Raw genomic sequence first — 13,386 nt, 5'->3', positions numbered from 1 at the left:
TTTCCTCACAGCCACATAAAGGATGCTTTTATATTATTTATTATTTCATTAAAAAAAATTTTTTTTGACACTTATTCATTTTTGAGAGAAAGAGACAGAGCGCAAGTCGGGGAGGGGCAGAGGGAGGGAAGACGGAGAATCCAAAGCAGGCTCCAGGCACTGAGCTGTCAGCACCAGAGCCTGATGCAGGGCTCAAACCCACGAACCTAGAGATCATGACCTGAGCCAAAGTCAAAGCCGCCAGGTGCCCCGATTTCTTCTAATTGAAGAAAATATCTTGGGGGCACCTGGGTGGCTCAGTCAGTTGAGTGTCTGACTTCGGCTCAGGTCATGATCTCACAATTCCTGAGTTCGAGCCCCGCGTTGTACTCACTGCTGTCAGCTGGGAACCTGCTTGAGATCCTCTGTCCCCCTCTGTCTGCCCCTCCCCTGCTCGCTCTGTCTCTCTCAAAAACAAACAATGAAAATAAAAGAAAGAAAATATTCTGTGTAGAGTAATGCTCTTAAAAAGTGAGGAATTCTTAGTTTTCTCCTGTAAACTGAACTGGTTTTTACTCTTCTATTACTTTGACACAACAGGCGGCTTTACACGTGAATCGCTTCATGTCCTATTTAATTTCACGTGAACGAATAAGGAAAATGTGACAAATAACCTGAAATGTCTGTGCTATAAATGCCTGCTTCCATTTTCTTTAATCAGATAAATGTTCAAGTCCCAATAAGACAACCGTGACTTTGCTTATCGGACTCCGATGCCGTGAATGCCTTAAAGCAGTGCTGTTCAAGCTGAAAACAAGTCACCGGGTCTTTTGACAAGCACACTGAGATGTCTCAGGACCCCTCTAGGACTCTCTCTAGACACACAAGGGGGTCAGCGGCCTGACGCCGTGTGCGGCCCATGCCATGTCCTCCGGAGCTGGGAGCGTGTGCGAGCAGCTGCTGGTCCTGGACCGGGCCTCGCAGTGCAACGACCACACGGCCACCCGCCCGTGAACCCCCCGCCACGCCCCCCACCCCAAAGCCCCGACTCTACCGCCCTCGCCGTATGCTGCCTCCCTGCGCTCAACAGCCCGTAAGCTTCCTCAACCGTCTGCCACTTCCCATCCCCAACACCGTCCAAGTCGAGCATTTTACATCTTCCCACTTTTCCTGGAAAACGTCGATAATGGCAACACACGGTTCTGCTGACACCTCTCCTTGGTCAGTGAGGCTCCGATGGCCACGATTAATCCTGAAGTCCTCAAAGCAGCCCCCAAGGGTCTCTCCTCTTCAGGCTTTAACTCTGTGTCTCTCCAGCCAGCCCTTTATGGGGGTCACCACCCGCACTACATCCGAACACTGGACCCGCAGCAACTTCCCTACCTCCGGCCACCGAGAAACTCTGTCCCAAATGCCTGCCCTGTCCGAAGCCTCTCCCAGCCTCAGCCCCGCCCAGCCCAGCCCCCAGCTTCCTGGGACGGAGCCCTGTCTCCTCCAATTCCCCCCAATCCAAACCTGGGGCTGACCTTCCTGTGCCTTGAATTACAAGGAGCAAGCTCGTGCTGCCCTACGGCACAAGCCTCTGGGACCATGAGAGCAAGGCTGTGTCTCCTCCATCCTTCTCCCCACGGCTCCCTGACACAGTGCTCAATAAACATTTGCTAAATCGATCTAAAACAAAGAGGGAAATGTACTGCGCAGAGCACTCTGCTTGGCTAAGGAGTCCATAATACTGTTAGGATGCCATCTCGTTTTCAACAACCCCTCAGCCATACGCTGATGTTACGGGAATCCACTCACCTTGCGGGGACACTCTGAGCCTTGAGGAAAGGAGCCACAGGCAAACTCTGATAATACAAGGCGGCCTGGCCGCAGATGGAGGAAGTGGGGGAGAGAAGGGAAAAAGGCAGAAAACCAAGTGCCTTCCCACCAAGGGCCGAAATCCAACCACGACCCCCTGAACAGAGGAACCGGGCTCCGGTCAGAGACCACCACCCCATCCAGGACCCTGGCTTGCCCAAACCAGACAAGAACAGAATTCTCCAGAAAGAAATTTTAAAAGTTGGAGCAAAGATCCAAAACCAGAGCTAACATCTTGGTTAAAAATCCCATCTCTCCTACAAAGAGCCTTAAGGCTGTTATTATTAGATGCAGTGAAGGCCGAGTAATTTGGGAGAAAGTCTCAGTCCATAAAATATCTGAGCCAGTGAAGGTTTTCTGAAGAATTAAGTCTTATTACATCAAGTCCTCCCTAATCAGAGAAGAAGAAACAAACCGATTTCATTTCTCTCCTCTCTTCCACTAAGCCAGGGTAGCAGCAGGAATAACAACGTTCACAAAGAGGCCCCCAGAGTGGCAAAGCCAGGGGTCTGGCTGGGCAAGAACCCCATCTCGCCATCGCCTCCAGGCAGACCATCAGGCTCTCGTGGAAGGGCTCAGGGAGAGGCGGTGTCTGGTTAGCCCTGCCAGGGCTACACTGGCTGTCTGAAATTGGTTCTGGCCAATGAAGGGATCCTTGAGGGAAGGAAAAAATAAAACCCCCCAGTAAATCCAATTGAGCAATCCCAGGCACTCCCCGGTTATTGTCATTACTCTCTCTAAGTGCCTCCAAATGACCCATCTAGAAAATAAACTGACACCCAGAGAGAGTGAGAGCTCCAGACGAAACCAGAGAGGCAGGAGGAGGGGCAGGGACTCCTGACAGCGGCTGCCTCTGGGAACCGCTCTACCCACGCGACAGGAAAGGCTCAGAGAAACAAGGGGGCCAGTGTCACCACTCCACTCGGGCTGCCGGCTGAGGACAGCCAGGGCTTGCGGTCGGGCATCCCCGAGGCCACACCCGCCCGTGCCGCTGGCCAGCCCCTCTATCCCACTCCCCGAACCGGTCACCACAGAAGAGCGACGTCTGGTCCTTCCCCGGCCAGGCGCGGTTCGGTGTGGCTGTCCCCGCCGACTCCCCCAGACCCGAGCAGCTGTCAGTGTGGCCACAGACGCTGCGGCGGACCCTGTCCCGGGCACGGACGGACGGAGGGAGTATCGCCACGGAAACGCGGAGAACCCTTGGAACGTGGAACGGGAGCGAGACGTCCAACTTCACGAGGTTCTCCTGCTCCTTACAGGGCATCTTTGAACATGACGACTCTTACCTCGTCTATTAAAGGGTGGCTTTCGGCTAACGGATTGAAAGGCAGAAACACAAGCAGCGCCGGGCCCTTCTTCAGCTCGTTGTTCAGCAGGAGGCTCTTGCCGCCGTGTGGACGCAGCCAGCGGAGGAGCGCCTCTCGGTTCTCCAGGGCCCACTTGTGGATGTTCTCCGCCGTGTAGTTGACGGCCTCCCTGGGAAAGACCTGCGGAGGGCGACACAGGGTAGACGCGGGGCCGGCCCCCGGGGGCCCCCACCACCCCACCACTGCCCGGGGGCAGACGGGAGATGCGGGGACGGGACCTGCCCCCGCTCCTCCAGACGCAGCGGCGCCTACCAAGTGCTTGGGAAAAGCAAAAAGTGGCTGCGAGAAGTGACTTTCCCATCACAGATGCCTCCTGCTCCCTTCAGACAGACTCAGCCAGGGAGAGAGCAAAGAACTCTCCCTGGATGCCTCTGGCAACAAGGACCTCTTCTGCCCTGGCCAAGGGGACCTATTTCATTTGACTGGGTTCTTAGAGAAGCATCAATGGATGAATCAGAGAAATTATCAAGTCAAGGAGCCTTTAGATTTTTACACTGCTTCCTCGAAAATCGGCTCGTAGGGCGGGAGCAGACCCTCCGCTCGGGCAGAGGCTTGCATGGGTTCTGGTCACCTGTACCCCCCAGGGACTAGAAGAACAAATACTTGAACGGATCTGTGAATGACCTAGAACCTGTATCGGGCCACAGATCACACTTAACATGTATGGAATGAAGCAAAGAGACACTTAGATTTTTTGTTTTTTTTTCTGAAACAACCGAAGAACATCAACGTAAAATTATTTCTGAAATTCCAACGAGATGAATCACTGGGTTTCAAACAAAACTGCCCCCCCAAAAAAGTGCTTTGGAGGATTCCACGAAACAAGATATTTTGTACTCTCCAAAGCAGAGGCTTAAATTGCCTCGTGACAAAGACGTCCACGGCTATTTTAGAAAACCGGTGTCCCAGGAATACTTCATTTGATAAGAGGAATTCTGCTGTTCAACCAACCAACCAACCAACCAACCTTAGAGACTACAAACCTGATCAGTAAAACCCACTGGATCTGTCAGCGCCGTTCTCACAGCCCTACCTTCTCTTCTCTATTTTAAGTTCCTTGCTCAGCGCCCTCCCCTGTGGATGCACCCGCCCTGTGCTGGCTCTACGAGGAGGATGGAGGAGAAGGGCACACAGCGAAAGCAGAGCAAGTCAGAAGCTTACACAGAGGCACGAGGAGAGCGGGAGAGAAACCACCACCACAGTGACTCTCCAAGTGGGACGGCGGGAGGTTGAAACAACATACCCAAACGTCACATACGCATTTCTATTTGGAAAACACAAAAATACATTGGACTCTGGGAACAGGAACTACAAGAAATAAAGCACAGCATCTGGGCTATGAGGGACCTGCAGAAGTCAGGGGGACTGGCCACCAAGGGGGCACCCTGGAGAGGGCCTAAAGGCGCCCCCAGAGGCGTAAGACTTGCGCGCTGGGCTAAGGGGAGCGCAGGTTCAACGGGCTGTGTACAGAGGGTACAGAGACACTGGCCTTCGCTCCACGTGTCAGTCAATGACACTGTCAATGAAGTCAGAGACAGAAAATGCTTAAGAAAAATAAACTCTCGGTGATGGGACTGAGGATGCAACAATAAATTAAGCAGAGGCACACGACTAAGCAGGATACATACAGGTCAAAAGCTTAGAAATAGCTGAGTTGGGGCTGGTCCAGCAAAAAGCAAGTGAAATCAGGGAACAAAGACGACAATGGAGAACTGAGGCGCTCTCGGGTGAGAAGCCATCAACTTCTCACTGTGACTTAACAAGAACTTCAAAACCCATTTCATCAGCTAAGGAGAAAAGCGCATCACGTTACTACTCCTGACCAATGGCACAAATGAACAACCAACGTCGTCGCCTGATGGAAGCTTAACCTCTGAGGACACGGGCCCAGAGCAACAATTCCCCAACAGATTACGCCTGCAGTTGCATCCAAGGAGGAAAACTAATGAGGCCAGGCCCAAACCAAAGAATATAAACAAAGAATTTCTCGATGTTACATTCGAGAGCCCTCTAATGCCTGGGTTCGTAAGTGGGGACAAGGGCTCCAGAGTGGGGTTGCAGAAACCCTAAATTTGCATATAAAATCATGTTCGCTTTCCTAGGGAGAGTGCCCAGAGATTTTATCCGATTCTCAAAGAAGTCTGTGACCTAAATAAGGTTAAGAACCACTGCACTAATATAAATGTGATTTCAAAATACTTACAAGTGATGTGTTGAAATGTCTATGTAAATACACACTTCCAGAGTGTACTAAGGATACCAGTTTCGCAAGATGTTTATTTGTGATAACCCCAAATCGTACTGTTCCTAGGTAATCTGAAACAGAAAATTTTCCTTTATTAAAGAAAAAGCCTATGCCTTAAAACCACCACAAAACCCAATCATCAAGTCTTGACGCACAAATTCCCCAGAGCAAAGCTCTTTCTGGTCACCTAGCCTAGAAGAGGAGGAGGAGGAGCTGGAGAAATCTCCTCCAGAAACAGACCTCACGTCTACTCCTGAGTAACATCTCTGATCATCACCCACACGCTGTCTCCCTGCGACGACCCGACCTCATCGCCGGCTACCTGGTTCCCCTCACTCATTAGCCCCGCTGGAGAGCCCAGGCACATGATGCTCTGTCTGGATACTTCCACGGCTGGCCTCTCGTCATTCAGATGTCAACTCCAGCCCCACCTGCTCCGAGAAGCCTTCCCTGACCACCCCGCCTCGATGCAAACATTTAGAGGATGAAGTCCGTAATGGAAAACCGGGGCTTCCTCCCCAACTCACGTAGATGCTCTACCAGTACTCCATTTTTTTATAGCACTTATTAACATCTACAGAATCTGGTTGATTTATTTTTCTCTTCTTCGGTCCAGCTTCCTCGGAACTTATGTGACATTAGGAATCTTGTTTATAGCTATTACCCCAGTACCTGTAGTGGTGCCTAGACATATTAAGAGCTCAAAACATATGGGTTAAATGAATGAACCTAGCATGAACAAAGAACTCATACAAATTAATAAGAAAAAGAAAGCAATTAAAAATGGGCAAACCAAAGGAAAAAATGTAAAAGGCTTACAAGTACATGAACACACACTCAACTTCCCTATTTCAGAGGAAAGCCCGTTAGAACAAAATACCCCCTTTTCCCCTCCAACTGCCCCAAACTTGAGACAACGGGAAGTACCAAGCACGGTGAGCGGTAGAGAGATGATACTCGGATACAACGCTGGTGGGAAATGGTGACACGGCAGCTGCTCGGGAGCACAAGCAGCTGCACCTGTCACAGGGAGGTGCGGACACAGGCTGCAGCCCCACTGCTTCTCCGCACACGTGCACCAAGAGGCACACGAAGGACAGTCACCAGGAAGTACTCTGCAGATGTGAAAAACAATGGGGCAGGGCTGTCTACACAATGCCATATGTGAGTGAAAAAGCAAGCTGAAGAAAGATAAAGTGTACCTCTTCATTTAAAAGGTTGGCTCGGTTGGTTAAGCGTCTGACTCTTGGTTTCGGCTCAGGTCATGATCTCATGATTCGTGAGATCGAGCCCCACTTTGGGCTCGGCGCTGGCAGCGCAGAGCGTCCTGGGGATTCTCTCCCTCCTCCTCTCTCTGCCCCTCCCCCACTCGTGCTGTCTCTCTCTCTCAGAATACAAAAAATAACTCACACCTGATGAAACAATATACGTTTGTTTCTTAGAGGCACATGTGTTCAGGAAAGAATAAAGCCTCCAAAACGTAAGAAAAATAGTTGTGGCCGGGGGGTGGGTGGGGGGGAGAGATCAAAGAAAGTGTAAGCTTTCTTTCCCTCAAGGAGTACACACAGCATTTGTGTGCCTAAAAATTGACTACAATATCTAGTACTCGTGGAGAGCTAGCGGATAAGACGATGTAGGAAAAGGTACATTCTTTCCTATCCCCTTTCTGCTTTATTAGATGTGAAGTAAGACATCGGTTTAACTTTAAATGTTACCAAGTTATACCCAAGCAGCCAAAATATAAAAATATTAAGGTACTGACCACACCAAGCTTCCAGCTTAACCCCACTCCCTGGCAGAGGTGCCCTCTTCCCCTCAGACAAGGTGCGACCAGCAGGGAGGAAGCAGGAACAGCAATCTCTGAGGCTACGTTGGACCATCTATCTTTCCCCCAAAATATTAAGTGACCCAAAATATTAAGTGACCCAAAATATTAAGAAACCCAAGGAGTTTAAAATAGCACAAAACCGGGGCGCCTGGGTGGCTCAGTCGGTTGAGCGTCCGACTTCGGCTCAGGTCATATCTCATGGCCCGTGAGTTCGAGCCCCATGCCAGGCTCTCTGCTGTGGGTGCAGAGCCTGCTTCAGATCCTGTCCCTCCCTCTCTGCCCCTCCCCCACTTGCACATGCACTCTCTCTAAAAAATAAACAAATATTAAAAAATAATAACAAAAACATAAAACGGCACAAAACCAAAGAAACACCAGAAGAATAAGTCACAAGTGACAGAGATTGGTTATGTGTGGAAGGAAGGGGGGCCAGGACGGGAAAGGAAAGGAAACGGGTTCTGGAGAACAGGGGTGAGGCAGCCTGGTCCTGCTCAGAGACCTTTGTGTATCGGACCCTTGGAACCAGAGCATGGTTCACCCTTCACATCCTCAGAAACGAAAATCATTAAATCGACCACTAGGTGCGGGAGCCCAATGTGGAATACAAGCACTAACAAAGAAACATAACTGCCCCTCCACGGTGGAGGGGGTAGGGGTGGAGAGTTAAGAAGTGAGTCACTGAAACAGTGTCCCGACCAAGCACTGCAAATCTAAAGACGACGAGAGCCAGGATTCTCAGGGTGGGTGGACGAAGTTCGACATTAACGGAAGAGCGCTCTACTCTGGTGTGAGACTGGAATCAGAAGGAATTTTGATAAACTTACAGCTTTTCACACATACATGCGCGCGCGCACACACACGTAACAGAAACAGAACTACAAACATATACATACGTGTGGGTATAAATACATAGATGTCCTAGCTCTACCTGCTGAAAAGGCCTAAAAGTTATGACACCTCATACCAAAGAGCACACCCAACGCCCAGATCTTGGTTTCTAAACGCCATTCTTGGATAAAAGAAACCAGGGCTCCCTGGAGAAGAAGCCAATTCCAGAGCTGAGGCAAGGAGAGTACAAAAGGAGATCGAAACGTTTTGTGTCACAATAAAGATGTGCTCATAAAAAGGATGAAACTTGTTCAAAGGACACAGGAGCGAACCCAAGACACTCCTAAAGGTGGAACCTGCAACTATCTGAGCAACAAAATAAACAATGACCACTATCCCTGAAAAGTGTCAAGGTCCTACAAGACAAGGAAAGACTAAGGAGATGTCACAGGTTGGAGGAGATGGAGAAAAAAGAATTAAAAGTGATGTGGGATCCAAGACTGGATACTGGAACAGAAAAGAAACATCAGTGAAAACATGGGAAAAATGCAAATGAGCTTTGCGGTTCAGTCAATGATACTGGGTGGCCTGGGTGGCTCAGTCGGCTTAAGTGTTGGACTTCGGCTCAGGTCAGGATCCCATGGTTTGTGGGCTCGAGCCCCGTGTCGGGCTCTACGCTGACAGCTCAGAGCCTGGAGCCTACTTTCGGAGTCTGTGTCTCCCTCTGTCTCTGCCCCTCCCCTGCTTGTGCACGTTCTCTTTCTCAAAAATAAACATTAAACATTTGTTTTGAATAAAAAAATTTAATAATAATAATAATAATAACCATACCAATTTTACGTTCTTAATTCTGGCCCAAGCACCTTTATAACAAATGGTTACATAATATGTGAACAATGGGGGAAGCGAGGTGAAGGTAGAGATTTGAGGAACTCCCTGTCCTATTTCTGCAACTTTTCTGCAAGGACAAAATTGGCTCAAAATCAGAATTTTAAAAAATGGCACAGCAGGTAAGTTCAGATGCCAATCTGTCAGAAGAAAAAGCAGGATGTAAGAGAGGGTATGAACTGCTGGAAGACGCCACCCTCTAGGAGAAGGCTAAATCTTGGTGGAGGCCCACAGCTAAGAAGACAAGAAGGAAAGGAAGGAGGCAGCCAGTGACGAAGTTCATGTGAAAGTCTGCCAATGTCAGCAACGTGGTTTATTGGAGCCGAGGAGTAATAAGGGACAGCCTGCCCTGTAAGCTGAAAAGGCCCATTCAAAAACCTGTTTAACTGCACTAAAAAGAATGGACAGCCTGCCTGCACAAAGCAGATTCTCGCATGTCCAAACATATCACAATTTCAAAATTTTATTTTTCACACACAGAGAGATCTACGAAAATCACACATCTATTTTAAGTTCCTGCATATAGCGGAAATCTTGCTAGAAGCAGCAGCTTAAATTTGCACTCTCATGTGTACAAGGAGTACTTGAATTAGCAGGGGAAGTTTATAGCGTAAGAAAGACACAAAAAAATAACACTTCTTATCTCTATGCCCAGAACATTTTCTGTTAAGCAGGGCTCCAAGGCTTTCTACAGTAGGGAATCTCTGTCATTTATAAAGTGAGTAATTTCAGGGGTTCCGAGGTGGTTCAGTCGGTGAAATGTCTGACTTTGACCCAGGTCATATCTCACAGTTCAGGGGATCGAGCCCAAAGTTGGGCTCTGTGATGACAGCATGGAGCCTGCTTGGGATTCTCTCTCCCTCTCTCCCTGCCCCTCCCCTGCTTGCTTGCACACATGCACGCTCTCTCTCAAAATAAACAAACATAAAAAAACTTAAGTAAATAAATTCAGAATAATGCTCTCCCCTCCTCCACCAAAAGGTCAAACAATGACAGACATGATCATATTCAATTAATTTTTAAAAATGTAAAGTCTCTTCACCACCCAGTGAAAGGTGTCACAGAGACCACTGCAAGATACAGCAAGACCAGGAAAGAACCGTCTGGGCAAAAGCAGTGGTCGCTGAGCAGTTCCTGCAGCCGGTCCCTCAGGCAACTACGCGGGTCAAGGTGACCACCGCGTGAAGACCGGCGATACGCGTCCGTCGCTTGCTACAAAAGGCGCTGAGCCCCTGGCCCCGGGTCCCTGGGCTGCGAGGCCCACAGCACACACGGCCAGCATCTGGGCCCCCTGCGCCACATCACGGTTCGCGTCACTCGGTACCAAATGGTCTCACTTGGATCCGATCATCGGGCCTCTACTTTTGGCGCTTAGGCAAACCGCCCTTGTGATCTTCTGAGGCTGGGCTGCTTCTGTGCCGCTGATGCAAAGCTCCACCCCTGCTTCCCCCACTACTCCCCCCTAGAATGGCTTCTGCTGACCTTCTTGTGCCTTCCATCTTCCACGGCCACCATTTACCTCGCGTCAGCCACCGAGGACGCGCTGAGGATGCGAGAATCTGAAAGTCCATCTGGTTTCTACTCAGATCCATCTGGCTCATTTGGGATCTCTGGTTTACATCAAGATTTTTGTTTTGGGGCCTTTGCATACTGTTTTAACATCAAAGTACTTTATTTTACTTAAAACCACATGACTTAAATTCAATTTTTAATATTAAAACTTCGGTTTGGTACTGGGGTAAAGCACACACACACCGAGGCAAGAACTACCTCGTGGAGGCAAAAATGTTAAAACTCTCAACCATTCCAGAAAGAGTAACAATAGTTTCTTTTGTTAGCAAAGAGGACAGAGTTTTGATGGCTTCAAAATTAATAATACATTTGCCTGAAGGAACATTATACAACTCACACTCAGCAATGACAGGTAGCCGGGAGCACAAATCTGACACATTTACCTCGGGGATGTGCTTGCAGGGGACTCAGTAGCTCAAGAAAAATTTGCGTCACGCTGGGACACTGGGGTCAGAGGCCTCTGTCCACAGCTGCACAGTCCTATATGGGAGCCGCTACGCTAACAAGCACTTGAAATATGAGCAAGTAAGGGACTCAATTTTTATCTCTACTTGATCGTAATTAATTTTAAAGCGACACTCAACTCAGTCCCTGGACAACTCTGAAGTATATATAAAACAGCTTGAGGCTATACCTCTTTTTCCACTGTAATTTTTACGTAATCGAAACAAAGATCAGGTGTTTCCAATGAAAATTCAGCACCTGAATTGAGACATGCTGTTAAGTGTAAAAGCATAAGAGACTTGGTTCAAAAAATATCTATAAAATATCTCAATAGTTTTTACACTGACCGCCTGTTGAAATGGCAATAACCTGAATACACTGGGCTAAACAAAATGTATTATTTTATAGATAGAAGTTATTTTTACCAGTTTCTTAACTTAAAAAATTTTTTTAAATGTTTTTCTTCATTTTTTGAGAAACAGAGAGAAACAGAGCATGAGGGGGAGAAGGGCAGAGACACAGAATTCAAAGCAGGCTCCAGACTCCAAGCTGTCTGCACAGAGCCTGACGGGGCTCAAACCCATGAACTGCGAGATCATGACCTGAGCAGAAGCTGGCCACCTAACTTAACTGACTGAGCCACCTAGGTGCCCCTCTTCTTAACTTTTAATGCAGCCATAAGTAAATTTAAAAATATCTATGTGGTTTATGTTCCATTTCTGTTGGACTATGCCACAGTGGTAATCATGAAAAAGTGAGATTCATATAAACTCAGGAAGAAAATTAGGCTGAGATAATAAATCTAGCAGCCAGTAAGTCTTTTTTTTTTTTTTTTTTTTTTTTAGAGAGTGAGCGCATGCATGTAAGTGGGGGAGACGGAGGGAGGGGGAGAGAGAGAATCTTAAGCAGGGTCCACGCTCAGCACAAAGCCTGACACAGGGCTCTATCCCAATGACCCTGGGATCATGGCCTGAGTCAAAATCAAGAGTCAGACACTCAACCGACTGAGCCACCCTGGCGCCCTTAGCCAGTAAGTCTTAATGATGGGCAATGATCTGGGAAGGAGACCTAAGAATGTTTCTCACACTTTTTTCCCCACAAAAACCCCTCCAACAGAAGAGAATGATTACTTTTAAACTTTGTTAAGTTTATTTATTCTTGAGTGAGTGAGAGAGAATCAGAGGCAGAGGGAGAAGCCCAAGAAGGCTTCACACTGTCAGGGCAGAACCCGATGCACAGCTCGAACCCACAAACCTGAGCCGAAATCAAGAATCGGACATTTCACCGAGTCACCCAGATGCCCCAATTATTTTCATTTTTAATAGTGTGTGTCCCCATCTCTCCTTCAGGAAGGAAAAGGTGGGTCTCCAGATCTTGACTCTAGGTATAAAACCACTGAGCTTGTGAAATTCTCTCAGAAGCCTAGAGCTAACAGCACCTGGTGCACTGCAGAGTAAGGCCCCCAAAGATACACTGAAAGAACGCGCAGAAACACTGGAGCTGAGCAGTGCAGAAACTTTAACGGGCAGAAACACTGGAGCTGAGCAGTGCAGAAACTTTAACATCAGGACGGGCATCCGTGTGAACTAATCTCTCAGGGATCGTGGAGCGAAACATAGTATCAGGTCAAGAAAAATACTCCTAAAGAGAACTGCTAACAAGTAAAGCATGATACTTTAATCCCACTGGATCAAGTCTTTTCACCAGCATAGTTAGGAGGCCACAGACCCCCTGGGAAAACAGCTCTCCTGTCTGTATTCTGGGCAACAGTGACATCCCAAAAGGCAAACCTGCATCACGGAACCTTCCACCCTGGGAACGATCCTCATTTTACTCCATACTTTGCCATTTCTATTACCTTCTGCTTTCCCAGTCTCCTTTCCAAGGTTTTAGACAAGGCACAAAAAAGGGAAATGGGATTGTATTAAAAGGAATAACTACTCCCCTCCCGTTATTCGGCATTTACACAGTGATTCATAATTTTTCAATGGATGATTTCCCACATTTCCAATAAAACATTCATCCAGATGCAAAAAACCTTCAAAGAAATGTAACAGATCACAGAAATGTTTGTTTTCAACATAACGAACTGAAGCTATTACTTGCATTTTGTCCCTAGAAATGTCACTTCGAGATGTGTGTATTTTCAAAAGTCAGTATGAGGCACAAAGCAATCATCTAGAAATTAATCTGGCACTGGGTGCCCGAGACGACAACACGCGCATTCCGGGGCTTGCCATGACACTGCTGAGTGCTAAGTAGATACGGAACTCTTTCGCTGGGACTTCTACTTTCTCTTGAATTAGGGAGGACAGAAATGTACCTCCAAATGCATTCAGGGGAGCACAAAATGCAGCGATACACATGAACTGACA

General features: G+C 48.0%; 1 protein-coding gene across 2 annotated transcripts in view; it reads right to left on the bottom strand.

Moving 5' to 3' along the window:
• TXNDC11 (thioredoxin domain containing 11) overlaps nt 1-13,386 on the bottom strand; it is a 60,102-nt gene that overhangs the window by 13,495 nt on the left and 33,221 nt on the right. For both annotated transcript variants that reach the window (XM_060648517.3, XM_060648518.2), the window contains 2 exons: nt 5,410-5,522; nt 3,126-3,326 (listed from right to left, as the gene is read on the bottom strand). In XM_060648517.3, coding sequence (XP_060504500.1) covers nt 3,126-3,326; nt 5,410-5,522 — 314 coding nt within the window. The remainder of the gene's footprint in view (nt 1-3,125; nt 3,327-5,409; nt 5,523-13,386) is intronic.

This window comes from Panthera onca, chromosome E3, assembly GCF_046562875.1.
Source record: "Panthera onca isolate mPanOnc1 chromosome E3, mPanOnc1 haplotype 2, whole genome shotgun sequence".
NCBI classification, from domain to species: Eukaryota; Metazoa; Chordata; class Mammalia; order Carnivora; family Felidae; genus Panthera; species Panthera onca.
Note: the sequence above shows the minus strand (reverse complement) of the source record. Positions and strands in the feature narration are given on the sequence as shown.